A 17522-nucleotide genomic window follows, 5' to 3' on the forward strand; every position below is an offset into this window, starting at 1 on the left:
ATTCAAATGGCGAGCATGTCATTTTATATTACAAAAGAAAGCAAAATTTATATTACAAACATGCCATTTGGTGAAGTAAATAAAGCAAAAGAAAGGTCAATGCTCGCCAATTTATATTACAAACATGAAAAAAAAAACTTAAAAAAATATTGCTCGCCAAATTAAATGTAGAGCTCACTAGACCATGCTGCAAAACCTGCAAGCTTGCAGAAGATGGTTAAAAAAATGACATGTTCGCCAAATGAAAAGAAGAACAAGGGCATTTACAACAATAATTTTCAACTAGGGGCAGATATATCAATTTTTTTCGTCATAGGGGCAGTAAAAAAAAAATCTCGTTGATTGAAGCTCCCAATGATATTCAAACGATAAATCAGATCATCCTTTACCCTTTTCTCAATTCTAATCACCAAAAAAGTTTGGTTCACGAAAAATCTTTTAAACACATTATTATTATTATTATTATTATTATTATTATTATTATTATTATTATTATTATTATTATTATTATTTACGGTATTGAGAGGAGTGGATAGTCAAAAGAGAAATTCTCTCGTTCTCTCTTGTCATGATCTGCAAAAAGTAAAGTTCGGTATTCCAATCTTCCTGCGTGACCCAAGATGAGGTGATATAGGGTGTGAAGTATGGAATTTGGTATAACTTCCGTGTTAGGCCAAACTGAACTAATTACAGCACATGCAAGTGAAACAAACACAAGATGATGTGATATAATACAACGAGAGAGGAGAGGATACTAAACAACAATACCATGTAGTATATATTAATAGGTTCTGATCACTCTTGTTACAAGTGGTAAGTATTTATACAGTGTGGAAAGATAGTGTTTTTTTTTTCTTCATATAAGTTGCCTTTGGTGGTTAAATAACATTACTCCAAGCTTCAAAAGTCACATACACATATAAAACATGTAAAACCGTTTATAACTCTATTCCATATCCACTGCTCAGCATCGTCCTTCTCAATTCAATACGCCTCCTGATCTCCCTGTTAGTCACAGAATCACAATTGAATGAAATTTGTATTAGAAGGATAACAACATGATCTAATTAATCGATTAATCTCACTTTGATAAAAAAGAAGAAAAAAAAGTTAAATCAATTGATGAACTCACTTTCTTGGGAATAATAAAATCAACAAACTTCTTTTTGGTCTTGACTCCAGTGGGTGACTTTTTGCTTTGTTTTTGTTGCTGGTGGTTCTCTGGAGGATGGTGGTGGACCCGCTGGTGTTCCTTCTCTGTCACATATTTACGTATATGGTCTCTCACAAACCTCTCATACAAGTAAGCAGCTCCCATGAACTGAGGTAACACCAACCATGCTGCCACCAATAGCTTCACATCGTACCAAATTGGTATCCTACAAATTTCCAATTCATTTTTTCATTACATATTCCTAGTACTTATTATGTGTATAATAATCAGTTTCATTCATTCTAATTAAAGACAATTAAAAATGGTTAGTTAGTTAAAAATCTCACCACTCTAAAACAGGTTGAAGAAGCATCTCCCCAAGAGTGAGGAAGGAATAGATTATCCAATAAGCTAGCCACTGTTCATCATCCAGCTTTGATGGACTCTCTATTGCGACCACCGATGCATACCTATAATTTTTAACCATCATAACATTAAAATAACACAATATAATTACTTCTATATATCATAGTTAGAACCGGGAAAAATATTAGTTAAATTAGGAGTTGGAGTTTATGAAGACACTTACAAAGGGTACAATAATGTTACAACCGGCCTGCAAAAAAAAAAAAAATTACACAGAAACAATTAATAATACATACTGAAAATTGAATTAGTACATAGTAAGTGAATATTGAACATAAAACAGGTTGTTCCAAAGTGCATATACCCAGCAAGGGAATGAAGCTGGGTGATCAAAGTCCACAACTTAGTCATATGTGTGTGTGACTATGTATCCCAAATAATTTGATTTGATTATAGCAAGAAGCAGAGGCGATTTGATTTAAGATGAAGATAACAGAGAAAACGGTTAAATGAGTAAAGTTTGTTCAGGTTAGGGCGGTTGGCCTCAAACTACCTAGGTATTTGGCGTATGCAAGTGGAATTCTTTCTAAAAGGTTCAAACTACAACAATAGGAATGGTCCCTCTCTCATATAATAATAATGTTTGTGAAATTGTGATGAATGAATCGAGGGACACGTGGAAAGAGAAGAGTTGGTATTGGATTCTGCCTTGGACGTGTCATATTTAGTTTAGCACCGTCCAGATAATAATATGTCATCTTATCTCATTTAGTTAAGTTTGTTTAATGATTAGGTCAATTTTTATGAAAGGTTATTTGCTTCCTTGCCTAAAGCACAAGCCACGAGTGCACACAATTTTACAACACAAGCAAGTTGTCGACATGTGGCGATTAATCTGCTTCATCAATCCCTATCTGATGATCATGAAAGTACATAGGTTCATACTACATCAGTTTGGAATTTAGTATGAAAAATTCAGTACTTTTATTTTAGTACTCCCTCCGTTTTAAAATGAGTGTCGCTTTAGGCTTTGGCACACAGATTAAGAAATGGAATGAAATAATCATTGAATATAACACTTTTACTAAACTACCCTTACTTTATAAGAAAAAGACAAAATTAAAGTTGTATTGGAAATGTAAAGCGACATTCATTTTGAAACAAATTTTTTTGGCTAAAGTGACACTCATTTTGAAACGGAGGGAGTATTTTATTTTATTGCAGTTAATACTAGTACTTGATACATATCGACTCTGTGACAGGGCTCGGTCAAATTTTAAGGTAGTCTTGTTTTGGAGTGGTTTCTGGCAAAATCCAACCGTGTCCAGTATGTTTTTTGTCTGGTTGGCCAAGGGGAAATTTTACTTGCAAAGTGTTGATCAATTTTATATCCACATGAAATATGGATATTGGTTACACTTGGCTTTTAATTACATGGACACTGCTAGAATATTACTGCCCAATGAGAGATGTCTCTGGTGATTTGTGTTGCTAGGTCTGGCCAGAACCCTGTATTTCTTTTTCCTTGTTCGTTTGGCATCCTTTTGGCTTGCATTATACATTATTTTTACAAAGGGTGACGGGAAATCACCAGAGAAGTGTTAACAACTTGGCTAAATATTATAAACTAACACCTTGGCGAATTAAATATCGAATTCCACTGAGAGAAGTGTTAACATTTAGTATCTGTCACGTCTCAAAAAATACCACTTTCAGGTGAACTGATAAAAAAACAAAAGAAAAAAGGTGTTGCCTGTGTTTACAGTCCCAAGCTCCCCTGCTGGTGATTGAGTTTTCAAATTATTGTCTTCTAAGGATTTTGGGCTAATGGGCCGTATGTTTTTCCAATTTAGCTTGAAAATTGATCTTCTTCCTTTTAAAATTGTTCATTCCCTAAAAAATACTCAGCGTGAACATGTTGGATATTTTTTGGCGTGAATTCACTCACGCCGACACTTTTAAAATCAGTATGAACAAAGACAAAAAGGTGAAAAACAATTTTCATTTAGCTTTGAGCAGGTGTATCCTCTGACCCACTAAGTAGTTCTAGGCTTTGAATGTGCTCAAGTCCAGCAAACTTTTTTATTTTTTTTATCTCTCTGTTTTAGAAATTCTCACGTTATTTGTACTTTTTAATTTGTATTTGAAGATTGTACAGTATATATAAACAGTAAAACAAACACAATAATATTTTCAATGTTTTCTATACAAATCTGTAGAGATGAGGGAAAAAATTTCTAAACTAAAATAAAAAAAAAAAACAAAAAAATTTGTTTCGGCCTCGGCAGTCTCTTCTTTCAAAACCATAGAACTAAATAAACTTCTGAAACAAAATATGTCCAAATATGACAACCCATTATGGTAGTTCACCCATATGATATGAGGTACAACAACTTATTTACTTTCCTCTAGTTAATTGACATTTATCACTTGGCCATTTAAAAACACAAAGCCATACCTTTCCTTTTACCTGCTCATTAAATTAACAATGTTGCCATTCTATATTTTCATTTTTAGATTCAAGTTACAATTATTATTTTTTTCATCATAAATAATAAATTAAGCTTACCAACAATGAATTGGTCCAAAGTAGTAAAGAACTTGAACTTTTTAAGCAAATGGTTGAATGCTTGATTGCGTACGAAGAAAATTCAACTAAAGGTAAGAACACATATTTATGTCAACATATCGTCTGATAAAAATTAGTCACCGTCAATGCGATCGTGCCTATAACATGGAAAAAAATTATCCTTTTTTTTTTCCTTCTCATAAACATCACCTATCTATCTTTTCTCTTCATATTTAGTGTTTTCCTTGGGGTATATACAATCTCCTAATCGTGCGAAAATGTAATTCTATTATTAAATTAAGAGTAAATTACATTTTCCTCCCCTCAAAGATGTTTGAATTACACTCCCCTCCCCTCTTATTCAAAACATATTAGAAAACTTTTCACTCCCCTCCCTTAAGAGAAGCTTGAATTACACTCCCCTCCCCTCTTATGTTAAAATCTACATTTTACTCCCTCAATATTTTTTTTTATTTCTAATAATCTAGCAAAAAATAATAATTTAACATACTTTGAAAAAAAATAGTATTGCGGGTCTATTTTAATATAATAAAAATCTGAATACATATTTTTCACTATTTTTTATTCACAATTTCATTAACATATAGTTTTAAACCCTATTATAAAATATGAAACAACCAAAAATAAAATTAAAATATGTAAAAAATTACTAAAGACAATAAAGCATGATTATTTAAAAGTTAATTTTATACTCTAAATTATAAAATCAATAGAAAAATATTTAAATTTAATTATCATTGACATTTAAATTATAAAGAAATGAATTAATATTCTTAAATGGTGGTTCAAAATTAATATATATCATAAAAATATTTATTTATGTTAAAATAGATTAAAGTGTAGTGCATATTTAATTATTAAGGGAGGAGGTTGTAAATCAAGCATCTTATAAGGGAGGGGAATATAAATTTTACTTTTTAAGGGAGAGGAGTGTATATTTAAACATAAGAAGGGAGGGAGTGTAATTTAAGCATCTTTGAGGGGAGGGAAGTGTAATTTACTCATAAATTAATTATTTCTTTCACGAGAAATAGCTTGACGTGTAAATCTGACCTTTGATTATGTCTCCCATTTCCAAACTACTAATACTATTCTCAAGGACATCAACATTAGCAGTAGACACCATTATTTTTGGCAAGAATTTCTAAACTAAAAACATATCTAGAATCACACACAATCAACACGTCTCACATTGTTCTATTTTCGCGTGCAAGTTAAGGATCTATATCTCGTTACTACTACTATGTTGTGAACACAAAATTTCCTCTTTTTTTCCTATCTTAATTAATCTACTCTTACCTAAATAATTCAATAGTTGTTACAACTGCAAATTATACATAACACTTTATTCAAGGAAAAAAAATAATCAATCCCTCTTCCACAAGAAACATGAGCTAGATTTATATGTAACATTACTTTTTCCACATTTCGTAATTTTTGAATTCTAACTAGGTTTATAAAGTTTCCTTGTGATTTGCATTGTTTTATAATTTCAATGGCAACAATCAGCAACATTAGCTTACAAGGGAATTGGAATGTGAGCAATGCAAAGAAGGAAAATATGATCAACACAAAGAAGGCTTTGGAGGTGAATTTTAATTCTTCTCATCAAAACAATGACACATTGAACAACCACAACAAACGAAGATTTTCATTGGTGATTACAAATTGTAATCATGGTAGTACTTTTCATAAAGTGGACACAGTTAATGGAACAAAGGTGAATGGTTTACTAGTGGCAGAGGCTCCTAGAAAATTGCTAAATGAAAATACAACAGATGTTGCTCTTGTTACAAATGGGAGATTTGTTGAAGGAAGGTTTGTGTTTAGGCAGATTTTTGTTATTAGGTCCTATGAAATTGGTCCAGATAGAACTGCTACCATGGAGACACTCATGAATTTTCTTCAGGTTAGCTTCGCAGTTTTAGTATCAACATGAATGTCTACAACAATATTCGAACATTGCTTTCTTTGCCACACGTATAACATGAAACTTGATTCACATTTGGTTTTTTTCTTAACTACTATTAAGATCACCCACATGATCAATCGTTGTGTTCTTGCGCGCGTTTGAGTTTGAATTTTATTTTATTTTTTTGAGCCGGATTTGCTGTTTTAACTAACATAAAGCATGGATGAACTAAGGAAATGGAAAATATTTTTTAGGAAACTGCTCTAAATCATGTTACAAGCTCTGGGATAGGAGGAGATGGATTTGGAGCAACTCGCGAGATGAGCCTAAGGAAACTCATTTGGGTTGTTACTCGTATTCAAGTTCAAGTACAGAGATACAACAAATGGTAAATATATTCATGAGATGCTTCTATTCCCTACCTTGCATAATTATACATAATTGTTTGAGTTGTAAACTGAAAATGATAAGTTTGACAGGGGAGAAGAAATTGAAATTGATACTTGGGTGGATGCAGCAGGAAAGAATGGAATGCGAAGAGATTGGATAATCAGAGATCGTTGTACCAAGGAGATCATAACTAAGGCAACAAGGTGCATTATTTCATATACTTTTTTTATGCATAAAAAATATGTTATGATTTATAATACCAAATAATATGTTAATAGAAAACTTTGTCTTTGATTCAGCACATGGGTGATAATGAATAGAGAAACGAGAAGACTATCAAAGATACCTGAAGAAGTTAGAAAAGAGCTTACTCCTTTTTACCTTCACAAGATTGCTGTAGCTAGTGAAGAAAGAGATTGTGAAAAGATAGACAAGCTCACTGATGACACTGCTGAGAGAATACAATCTGGTTTGGCTGTAAGTTTATTTCATACCTGGTTCAAGTTTATTTTTCAAACTCATTTTTCATTATTTACCGATTAGTCGCTTCCTAAATTTGCTTTCTTCACTTCTATGAAACTTGATTGTTACACATAATCACGGCTTATTTTTTATTTTCTAAACTTTGTGTTGATTTTAGTTGTTAACTAGTATGAGAAAAGACTTTGAAGTGAACAATTGTGTTGTACTTTCGGAAACAATGAAAATGTCAAAAGATTTCTCATTATTTCTTGAAATGTATCATCTCTAGTTAGCATTAAATCTTTTCTACGTCGAAATGGCTTACTTTAAAAGTTTATTTTCTCTACGTTATTAAGGAAAACTAACACAATTTTTAATAAATGAAATAGAAAATGTTTTTACAAAGTAAATAGACCCTTAAATAACACATTAGATAAATATGTTACAATAGAAGATAAGAAAAGTAATTTATTTTAATTTCATGAAAAGCAAAACTGATTTGAGGTGGACTGAGATCGACAATCGGAGTTGATGAAACGCAACTGAGGACGATGGCTGAGCTCTTCGGCCGGGGTGTTGTACATGCAAACACTCTAACGTTCAAGTCAGATTTTGAGTAAGATGGATGAGACATTTAACATAATGGAATGTGTACGTTTCTCCTAGTGGCGGTGTCCTTTCATAGGTAGAGTTTCACGAGAATTTGGCTAAACCTGTTGAGGCCGTTGAGAGATTCTTTGCGTGGTTCGCGGATCAACATCTTATGTTGATTATGTGCTGATTGATTGTTGGACGGATACGCTCAGGCATGCTAGCAGTGCGGTGTCCTAGCGTGCGCCTCTGTAGTAGACTTCATTAAGGATTGAGCTTGGGTCCGGTCCAGAAAAAAAAACTAAAGAGATAAAAATAAAACTAGACATTCTTTTGTATTCTCCACATGTTCAAACACCTTAGGTTGTAGTTTTGATGATTGCACTGACATCTCTTTTCTCTATGTAATACAGCCAAGGTGGAATGACATGGATGTTAACCAGCATGTGAACAATGTGAAATACATTGGATGGATTTTAGAGGTACGTATAGCATAACAAATTTCATGAAAAAAAATGATGGCATAACAATGCTAATTTAATTGTGTGACAGAAACAATAGTGCTTTGTGCAAGATAACGAGTTATCAGCGATGACTAATTTGTCTAATAAAAAGTACTAATGCAAATTTGTGTTTTGCAGAGTGTGCCAATAAAAGTACTAGAAGATTATAACATGACAAGCTTGACATTAGAGTTTAGGCGTGAATGTACACAATCAAATACGTTGGAATCCTTGACATGTCCAACAGAAAGAGTGATTGGTGAATCCGATAATAATTCAATCAATAGAAAACCCGATCAGCAATATACACATCTGCTTCGTCTACAAGATGATAAAAAAGATGTTGTTCGAGCTAGATCTGAATGGAATTTAAAGCAAAATCAACAATGATAAATACTATGGCCAAAACCAAGCTAGCATCTGTGGAAGCTATATACATTATACCCTATTATGTTTCTTGTTTTTCTTACTAGGATTCTTCAATCTATGTTCTTCTTAATTTTGTCAATTAATCTTTTGTAATTTTTTTCTTTGACGGGAACAGTGGTTTTTGAATAATTGAGAAATCTATTGCGAACATGAACATGTTGATTCATAGAACAGTGTTATTCAAACAACTCAAAATTGATAATGTACTTGACCGTATCAAAATAGATCATTTATAACTAGTGGTTTGATTTTAAGAGAGAAAAAGAAATAACCAAAAATATAAAAGGTACAACGGTGTTAACTAAACAATTCTTTATACACATTAAAACTATATAATAAATCAGTTTTTCCAACAATAGAAAAGAACTATAATAATAGGTCTCTTCATTTCTTTTTAGAACCTTCAAGTTGAAGAAGAGTAGCACCACTCGCAAGTAGTGATCAGAAACAAAAGAAAAAAAATCTTCAAAATGACGTTACTGAATTGGATGATCTTGAAAACGCTTTGCAAGATTGGTGGTTTGCATTTCCAAAATCTAGATGCTTAATTTAGGACTTGTGAGCCCCCTTCTCCTTTCTACATTAATGCTGTATTTTCCATTTCTCTCATGTAATCTACAAATTGGGGTTGATACAAGCCGACAAGTCTAGAAAGGATCACATAGCAAGCTATACCCATGTAACACATTTCTCTATTTGTAATTGCATTCAACCACAGTAAAGTTGTATAGTACAATTGCTTTTTTCCACTAATTAATGACATTAAAGTGGAGTTAAAGATGACAATGTGGACATTTTGTGCTTGGACCCCGTTATTTTATTAGCTAGCTTTTGACAATGAGATGTAAACCCCTTTAACAATCATGACATGATTAATCTAATCACATCAACTTATTTCTTCTTAAAAATAAAAGTAAGTTTTTTATGTTAATACTAGTACTATACTAATAGCCATGACATTGCACCAGCATCAAAGAGCACGTGCTATTATCCAAAGCAATTATCGTAGTTACACTCACAAGAGTGCTGAATATTCGGTGCATCATGACCTATGTACTTGAACTTTGACTAGGAGCAGCTTTGTTTGTTAGAGCTCAAGGTAAATCTTAAGCTAGGAAGATTAATACTCCCTCCGTTCCGGAATAACTGACCCATTTTCTAAAAAAAAGTGTCCCAAAATAACTGACCCATTTCAATTTTCAATACAACTTTCATCATTCCCAATACAATATAACACTAAATAATACTACTTTTATCATTCCCAATACAATATATTCCACTTTCCCCTTTATTTATACATTTTTCTTAATCTGTGTGAAATGAGCCAAGGGGTCAAATAAATTGGGACGGAGGGAGTAATGAGTTATCAAATATTCCCTTTCTGATTTAACACCATACAAAATTCTCCCTGGTAATATAGAGCCACTGAGATTGAGTTTGGTTTCCAGCAGAGCAAAACTATGACATCTTGGTCACATCTCTAAATAATGTAGGAAAGATGGTCCCACAAATGTATATGCATGTCTCTTCCTAAAGTATGTAAAATGCAGGACCGTTATATAATGATTCCCAAGTAGATATTGGGATTTGCAAATTGCATTGCAAAGCATATTTGTGAGAAACAATTGTACAAGGTGGAATGGGGGCCTGGAGATGGATGCGTGTTTGCATATGATAACAAACTTTTCACTAACTATCAACATCATTTTTTGGGAGAGTTGTTATATATATACCTAGCATTCGAAAATACTCGAGAGTGACTAAGCCTACGTTTGGATAAGCGTTCACTATAAAAATACCGCGTTACGAGGTCATCTCTACCGTGATTTTTAAAAGCTACAAAAGAGAGTTTCACATAAGACGTGCGTTTTGACAGTTCCCACCGCAAAAGTAAACAAGCCATAAATCTAACTTATTTTAGCCTTAAATAACAAACTAAAGTTCTAATGTTGTTTAGTTTCGGATATGATGAATTTTAGTCTCAAAATAAAATAAAAAAAATCAAACACCAACTATTTTAAAATAAAAAACAAAATAACAACACTTCGCACTTCAACCAAAAGTATACAAATCTTACAAAATTGAAAAATGAAAAATGAAGGTAAAAACAAAATAGGACTAGCTAATTTCCAAGATCTCCAATACAACCCTTGATATTTCTCAAATTTGTAACTTCACATGACACTGCAAGCATTTGGGTTTTTATCACTGAAGATCTGAGGTGCTGGTGGAGAGTGTGTTTGATAGTAAGCAGCTGGGTATGCATGATATGCTATTGTTGGGTATGCATACATATTCATTGGTGGATTATAGTAGTGTTCATTTTTTTTCATCTCTTCCTCCACCTTTGTATCTTCTATAATAGTTGTCTCTTTCTCCTTTTCTTGTGGCTTGGCCTCACCCTCTCCTTCTTCTTTCTTCTCTGCCACTTCTTCAGTTTTCTCCTTTTTCTTCACTTCCTCAGCTTTGGCTTCCTCCTCAATTTTCTCTTCCTTCACAATAACTGCATGCTTCCCAATTCGCTTGTACACATATTCAACCAGCATTGCTGGATCATACACTCCCTTCACTCTTACGTCAGAGTTCTTCAGATTAGCTTCCACCCATTGCACTCCTGCCAATCAATTATATCAATCAACTAAATGAGTACATTAAATCAGTACTAAATGAGATTATAAAGTCACTGAATTTGATCTAACATAACATTGTCACTTTGGATTCAAACTAATGTTTTACTAAAAACTGGACATGATATTACGCACGTAATGATTTAATTGGTTCAATCAATTAAAATGCACAATTTCTTTCACACGGCTAAGTATAGTAAAAAAAGTTGGCATGGTATTCCTTGCGAATGATTTAACTAATTGAATCAGTTAAATCACACAATTTTTTTCATATGACTTACTAGATATATGTGTGAAATGAACAAAAGAGTCACTTATAAATGAGCAAAAAAAATAAAATGATATTCCGCTGGCAATAATGTAATTGGTTCAATCAATTAAACCACGTAATTCCGCTGGCAATATAGTAAAAAAACCAACATGATATTCCGCGTATGACAGGGTTACCAGCACCGACATGATATTCCACGCTATGTTAGTTTGGTCTGATTTTTAAATCATGCAATCAAATAGTAAAAATACAATTCCATATCATTTTGTAAACAAAATAAGAGTTAAATAGTTGCTAAAAAAAAGAGTTAAATATTGGACAGTACCCTTCATTTTCAGTATCCGTTTTTTGATCTCCTCTGCACAAGCTTCACAATGCATGTGAATTTTAAGAACAGTCACAGTCCGAGGCTGCAAATGGGAAAAAAAGAACAACAAAAAAAGCATAATTCCACGGATTCAATGGATCAAATCAATGAAAAGTAAACAAATGAAAAAGTAAAAAGTAGAAAGAAACAAAAACACAAATTTACCTCTTCTTTCTTCTTCTCTTCAGGTGCAACCTTCTCTTCCTCAGCAATTTTCTCCTCCTCAGGAGGAATTGGGATCGGAGAAAGAAGCTCAACCTTCCTATGACTCTTCTTCTGAACTCTCTCCAAAACCTTCAATGGCTCTGCTTTCTCTCCTTTCACAACCACCATATGAGATTTGCAATCTGTTATCACATCTTCAACACCTGGAAAATCTTTCAATGACCGACGAACTTTCCGAGCACAGCCTTCACAATGCATGAAAACTCTCAGCAAAATCTCTGCTGGAGGAGGTGGAGTAGCAGCACCTTCATCTTTTGTTTCCTCTGGTTTTTTCTCAGGCTTGGTTTCTTCTTCCTTTTTCGGTTCCTCTGTTTTCTGTTCTTCCTAAATAGAATAAAAACAACCAAAATAAAAGATGCTGAGAATCAGAACCAACAAAAAATGAAACTAAACAAAAACAATGAAAATAAAATGATTTGAGAAACAAAGGTTAAAAGAAAAGTTATCATTTGAAACCTCTCCCATGGCTTCAAGTTTCACAAAAGGACTCTGCCTCTAAGATAAGCTTCGTGCAACTATCACTTATGCCGTCTTTGCCTTTTCTCTCTCTTTTGTGAACCACTACTAAAGTACACCTCCATAGTACACTACTATATGATATCATATATGATAAATCCTATTTATAATCTCATTTTTAGTATTATATTTTTTTATTAAACATTTCTCTTTTAGACTAGACGAAATAACAATATTTAATAGAAAATCTCACGTATAAATGGAGGAATCTGGTCGAAATCCAATCATGACGTTCGATCAAACAATTTCAACATTTTTACCGGTTGATCTAGAACATGTGGACATCAAAATTATATTTATTCTCTAAAAAAAAATATTTCTAACACTTTCATTTTTAGTTTTTATGATAATACACCATTATAATATAAACTTATGGTCCACACTCCACATATTCTACCTCAACTTGCAAAATTGCCAAAATTACAAGGTTAACATCATGGTCCGAGTTTGAGCATAAAATCCCTCACTTATGTATGTAATTTTTTTGCACGAGTTTTCATATGGTTACTGTCTTTCCATCGATTAAAAAATATAAGATTTAAATTTATGAAATGTTCGGGCTAGTCAAATTATGTAATGAAAATATAGACATGCTTGAAATGAGAACAGATGATAGAAAATGTAAGAACTATAACCACACAGAAAATGAAAGTCTTGATCTTTTTAGATCTGAAACGAACACATATCTTTATATAACAGTCACTGAAGTATTAACCATAAAAGTGTAGATATACTATATAAATTATATTCTATACATGTCATATCCTATCTAGTGAAAATGTGAGATTGCTTCTTCAACAATGTTTTCTTTAAAATTAATGGAAATCTCATGAATGTTTGATTTCAAATTAACTAAAATTTTCGAAAATACTTTGTTTTAAATCAATGAAAATCTTAACAATTTTTTATTTTGAACGAACGAGAGATTTAGCCATAACTGTAAATAAATACACACAAAAAAAAACAAGAAAAACTTAGTTATAAAATTATAACAAACCATTTCATATCAAAAAAAATTATAACAAACCAAAATGCAACAAAAAAAACAACTATATTAAATGTTGAAGAGCATGGGGGTTAAGACTCGATCCTAGATTCGATCCCAACTATTGAAGTGCATCAATGCATGTTAATAAGAATGCAACAAAAAAGTGTGATTGGTTTAACAAATATACATTACATGTCCTTTAACGTCAAATGAGTGTATCAAGCCTTTATCAATCGTGCTATATATGATGATATGAGACACACTTTTTGCAAAAAAAATAATCATTAAACTTTGGATGGAAGAGGAAGGTCGATTTTTGATGAAAAAAATGTAGTACAAGTAATGTTTTTTGATATATATAATAAAGGTGAATCATGCCCTAACACCCGAACAATAGCGAGCAGGAGTTACCACCAGATAGATTCATGGATTATGAACCGAGAGAAACATGAGGTTTTTTTTTATTGGTCAAAAAAATATATGAGGTTTTTAAGGGGCATTGGACAGTTGAAGTGACCTATAGAACAATTTACCAAAAAAAAAAAAGAAGGGACCTATAGAACAATTTTCTGCATATGATAACATGGTCGGTCCAATATATTTTAATAGTATGAGATATCTTTCCACTGCATATGAAGTATTTAGTTTATAAAATCTAATAACAAATATTTTTTTTGTTGATAGGCCTAAAACGACGATTTCAATGACCTTACCTTTTAGTCGATCATGTATGATACAAACTTTTTCACTAACTATCAACATCAATCCTTTTGAGATAGTTGTGCTATTTCGTGAGCTAAATTTAGATTTGTTTGGATTGATTTATTTGAACTTATTTATTGTCATAAGTTTTGTGAGAGATTAGCAAAAAATTATGATTATATGAGTGATAGAAGAAAGCATAGAAATAGTGGTAAATATTTTTAATAAACCAATAACGTTTATCTTTAAAAAAAAAAGAAAATATACAACCAGAAAGTATAAAAACGTTAAGCATGCAAATTTATTCATAAAGAATAAAAACAGAACTATTTTTATTATTTTTTTGACATATTTTATCCATTCTTTTTAATAATATATCTTATTAAAAAAGTAATTGATCAGATCAAACTTTGAATTCATCTGTTGAAGTTATTTAATTTCAAATAAAATAATTTTTTGTTTTGAAAATAATTGTTCAGAACTCAATTATTTTGAAATAAAAGAACAAAATAGCAATTCCCACTTCAACAGAAAGTATACAAATCTTACAAAATTGAAAATTCTAAAGTCCATCTGTAGAGTATACTCTTAAATTTTGTATATTTAGAAGGAATTGAAAAAAGAAGGCAAAAACAAAATAGGACTAGCTAAATTTTCCAGATTTCCAATACAATCTTTGATGTTTCTCTGAAATTTGCAATTTCACATGACACTGCACGCATTTGGGTTCTCATCACTGAACATTTGTGGCGCCGGTGGCGGTGGTGGAGGGTATGCATGAGCATGATAGTAAGCAGCTGGGTATGCAGGATATCCAATTTCTGGGTATGCATACAAATCCATGGATGGATTATAGTAGTATTGATATTTCTTCATCTCCTCTTCCACATTTGTCTCTTCTACAGTAACTGCTTCTTTCTCCTCTTCTTGTCGCTTGGCCTCACCCTCTCCTTCTTCTTTCTTCTCAGCCACTTCTTCAACTTTCTCCTCTTTTTTCTCTTCCTCGGCTTTGGCTTCCTCCTCCACTTTCTCTTCCTTCATGATCACTGCATGCTTCCCAATTCTCTTGTACACATATTCAACCAGCATTGTTGGATCATACACCCCCTTCACACTTACCTCAGAGTTCTTCAGATCAGTTTCCACCAATTCCACTCCTGCGAGTCAATTACATCAACCAGCTCATTATTCCACTGCTTATTTCAATAATAATAATTAAGAGATTACTCCTACTAAATAAGATTATACAATCACTAAATTTGATTCAGCATTCAATTGGAGTGAGAGACATTCAAACTAATGTTTTAACAAACTCGGACATGATATTCCGCACACAATGATTTAGTTGGTTCAGTCACTTAAATATTTCTTTCTCATGACTTAGTATAGTAAAAAACCGGACATGATATTCCGCGCATAATGATTTAATTGGTCCGGTCAATTAAATCACATAATTTCTTTCACATGACTTAAGTATAGCAACAAAAAAAAACTGATATGATATTCCGTGCGTAATAATTACATTGGTTTAATCAAATAGATCGCACAATTTCTTACACACGACCTACCATAGTAAAAAAAAAAACTGACATGTTATTCCGCGCTATAATTGACTTACAAAGAAAAAACGGCTCAACCAACCATGGTTAAATCAATTTAATCCGGTTCAGTCAAACGATAGTATAATCAGAGCCAAATTAACCAATTGAATTTGTTAGTTAAGTCTGATTTTTGAAACATTCAATCAAATAGTAAAAATACAATTCCATCTGATTTTGTAAATAAAAGAGAAGTTAAATATTGGACGGTACCATTCATTTTTAGTATCCGTTTTTTGATCTCCTCCGCACAAGCTTCACAATGCATGTGAACTTTAAGGACAACAATCACAATCTGAGGCTGCAAATGAGAAAAAAAGCATAACTCCACGGATTCAAAGGATCAAATCAATGAAAAGTAAACAAATGAAAAGATAAAAAGTAGAAAGAAACAAAAACACAAACTTACCTCTTCTTTCTTCTCCTCTTCAGGTGCAGCCTTCTCTTCCTCAGCAACTTTTTCCTCCTCAGGAGCAGTTGGGATCGGAGAAAGAAGCTCAACCTTCCTATGACTCTTCTTCTGAACTCTCTCCAAAACCTTCAATGGCTCTGCTTTCTCTCCTTTCACAACCACCATATGAGATTTGCAATCTGTTATCACGTCTTCAACACCTGGAAAATCTTTCAAGGACCGACGAACTTTCCGAGCACAGCTTTCACAATGCATGAAAACTTTCAGCATAATCTCTGCCGGAGGCGGTGGAGGAACATCAGCTTCATCTTTTGTTTCCTCTGGCTTGGTTTCTTCTTCCCTTTTCGGTTCCTCTGTTTTTTCCTCCTCTGTCTTACTTTCCTCTGTTTTCTTCTCTTCCTAAACAAAAAAAAAAAAAAATTGCTTAGAATCAGCGCCATAGATAAATGAAATTAAATTAAAGTAAACAAAACAAATGAGAAATACAATGATTAAATCAATAAAAGAAGAGTTATCTTTCAATACCTCGCCCATTGGTGTTAGTTACTCTGCTGCTGAGATTACAGGAACTCTGCTTTGTTTTTTATCTCACTTTTGTGCAATACTACTATACACTTCTATTGCATATGATATGATACGGTACATCCTATTTATAATCTCATTTTCAATATTATTATATCATTATTTATGAAATGTTTCAACTAGTCAAATAAACAGTAATAAGGCAGTTAACTCATTTAATGTAATTATAATGTGTGCCAGAAAAACTAATGTCTTTATTCTACATCTAGAACGAATAACGGATACAAAGAAAAAAAAATTGATGATTACAAGATAAATTTTTATTTTGCTATGATGATTAGTTGATTACAAGATAATCAAATGATGGTTTTTGGTTTCAAATGTTTATTTTAGGTACTAAGTGGATCTCTTAAGCTTAATTTTTTTTAAATTGATCTCTTAGATCACAAAGTTGTAATAAGTTAGATTTTTTTTGTCAGATTTTCTTTTAAAATGTCGATGTGATTAATCGAGGAGCACGTAATGATAACTTTAGAAGGTGTCACGTTGACGTTTCACATAAAGTTGACTTAAAATTGACTGAAATAACAATCGAATTTACGGTGACATGAGTTAAGTATGAACCAACAAAAAACTTTGTAATCGTAGAGGACTATCTTAAAATTTAAAATAAATATTATTTTGTTCTAAAATACTATTTTTAATATGTTCTGCATTTGACGGATTTTTTTTTTTACTAAAATACCATTTTATCTCCCTTTTCTCTCCCACTTTTATGCTACAAATCAAACAATGATAATAGGAAGAGCTAGGGATAAAATTTAGTTTAGACTTTACACATTTTTTAAAAGATTTGTTATTGTTTGAAATGATATTTTTTGGTCAAATGCATCTAAAG

At 32.2% G+C, this 17522-nt stretch overlaps 4 protein-coding genes across 4 annotated transcripts; 1 reads left to right on the forward strand and 3 right to left on the reverse strand.

Annotated features, from left to right (window-relative positions):
- Positions 1–967: 967 nt before the first annotated feature.
- Positions 968–2121, reverse strand: LOC146941882 (HVA22-like protein e). Its single transcript, XM_085755736.1, has 5 exons — positions 1884–2121; positions 1743–1769; positions 1501–1623; positions 1133–1379; positions 968–1005 (listed from the first exon to the last, which is right to left on the reverse strand). Exons 1-5 carry the CDS (start codon positions 1928–1930, stop codon positions 985–987), a joined length of 465 nt encoding a protein of 154 aa, XP_085611862.1. The 5' UTR covers positions 1931–2121; the 3' UTR covers positions 968–984.
- A 3420-nt stretch (positions 2122–5541) lies between these two features.
- LOC146941883 (palmitoyl-acyl carrier protein thioesterase, chloroplastic-like) lies at positions 5542–8562 on the forward strand. Its single transcript, XM_085755726.1, has 6 exons — positions 5542–6018; positions 6276–6409; positions 6501–6614; positions 6711–6888; positions 7878–7946; positions 8106–8562. The coding sequence occupies exons 1-6, from the start codon at positions 5605–5607 to the stop codon at positions 8355–8357; spliced, it is 1161 nt and encodes a 386-aa protein (XP_085611852.1). The 5' UTR covers positions 5542–5604; the 3' UTR covers positions 8358–8562.
- A 1849-nt stretch (positions 8563–10411) lies between these two features.
- LOC146941884 (heavy metal-associated isoprenylated plant protein 7-like) lies at positions 10412–12480 on the reverse strand. The gene is made up of 4 exons (XM_085755728.1): positions 12343–12480; positions 11827–12210; positions 11620–11704; positions 10412–11010 (listed from the first exon to the last, which is right to left on the reverse strand). Exons 1-4 carry the CDS (start codon positions 12349–12351, stop codon positions 10571–10573), a joined length of 918 nt encoding a protein of 305 aa, XP_085611854.1. The 5' UTR covers positions 12352–12480; the 3' UTR covers positions 10412–10570.
- A 2101-nt stretch (positions 12481–14581) lies between these two features.
- Positions 14582–16724, reverse strand: LOC146941885 (heavy metal-associated isoprenylated plant protein 7-like). Its single transcript, XM_085755727.1, has 4 exons — positions 16628–16724; positions 16100–16501; positions 15904–15991; positions 14582–15249 (listed from the first exon to the last, which is right to left on the reverse strand). Exons 1-4 carry the CDS (start codon positions 16634–16636, stop codon positions 14795–14797), a joined length of 954 nt encoding a protein of 317 aa, XP_085611853.1. The 5' UTR covers positions 16637–16724; the 3' UTR covers positions 14582–14794.
- Between the last annotated feature and the right edge of the window lie 798 nt (positions 16725–17522).

The sequence above is a fragment of the Medicago sativa genome, chromosome 3 (genome assembly GCF_051527215.1).
Source record: "Medicago sativa cultivar Bolivia chromosome 3, Bolivia_mono, whole genome shotgun sequence".
Lineage (NCBI taxonomy): Eukaryota > Viridiplantae > Streptophyta > Magnoliopsida > Fabales > Fabaceae > Medicago > Medicago sativa.

Bases quoted from the DNA above. Each gene is read 5' to 3' on its own strand.
- LOC146941883 (XM_085755726.1), top strand. From the start codon at position 5,605: ATGGCAACAATCAGCAACATTAGCTTACAAGGGAATTGGAATGTGAGC. The intron at 6,019-6,275 runs GTTAGCTTCGCA...AATATTTTTTAG, and splicing joins CACTCATGAATTTTCTTCAG to GAAACTGCTCTAAATCATGT. The intron at 6,410-6,500 runs GTAAATATATTC...TAAGTTTGACAG, and splicing joins GTACAGAGATACAACAAATG to GGGAGAAGAAATTGAAATTG.
- LOC146941885 (XM_085755727.1), bottom strand. The intron at 15,992-16,099 runs GTAAGTTTGTGT...TCTCATTTGCAG, and splicing joins AAGAGGAGAAGAAAGAAGAG to CCTCAGATTGTGATTGTTGT. The intron at 15,250-15,903 runs GTACCGTCCAAT...ATTGACTCGCAG, and splicing joins ACGGATACTAAAAATGAATG to GAGTGGAATTGGTGGAAACT.
- LOC146941884 (XM_085755728.1), bottom strand. The intron at 11,705-11,826 runs GTAAATTTGTGT...TCCCATTTGCAG, and splicing joins AAGAGAAGAAGAAAGAAGAG to CCTCGGACTGTGACTGTTCT. The intron at 11,011-11,619 runs GTACTGTCCAAT...ATTGATTGGCAG, and splicing joins ACGGATACTGAAAATGAAGG to GAGTGCAATGGGTGGAAGCT.
- LOC146941882 (XM_085755736.1), bottom strand. From the start codon at position 1,930: ATGACTAAGTTGTGGACTTTGATCACCCAGCTTCATTCCCTTGCTGG. The intron at 1,770-1,883 runs GTATATGCACTT...TTTTTTTTGCAG, and splicing joins CAGCTTCATTCCCTTGCTGG to GCCGGTTGTAACATTATTGT. The intron at 1,006-1,132 runs GTGAGTTCATCA...TGTGACTAACAG, and splicing joins ATTTTATTATTCCCAAGAAA to GGAGATCAGGAGGCGTATTG.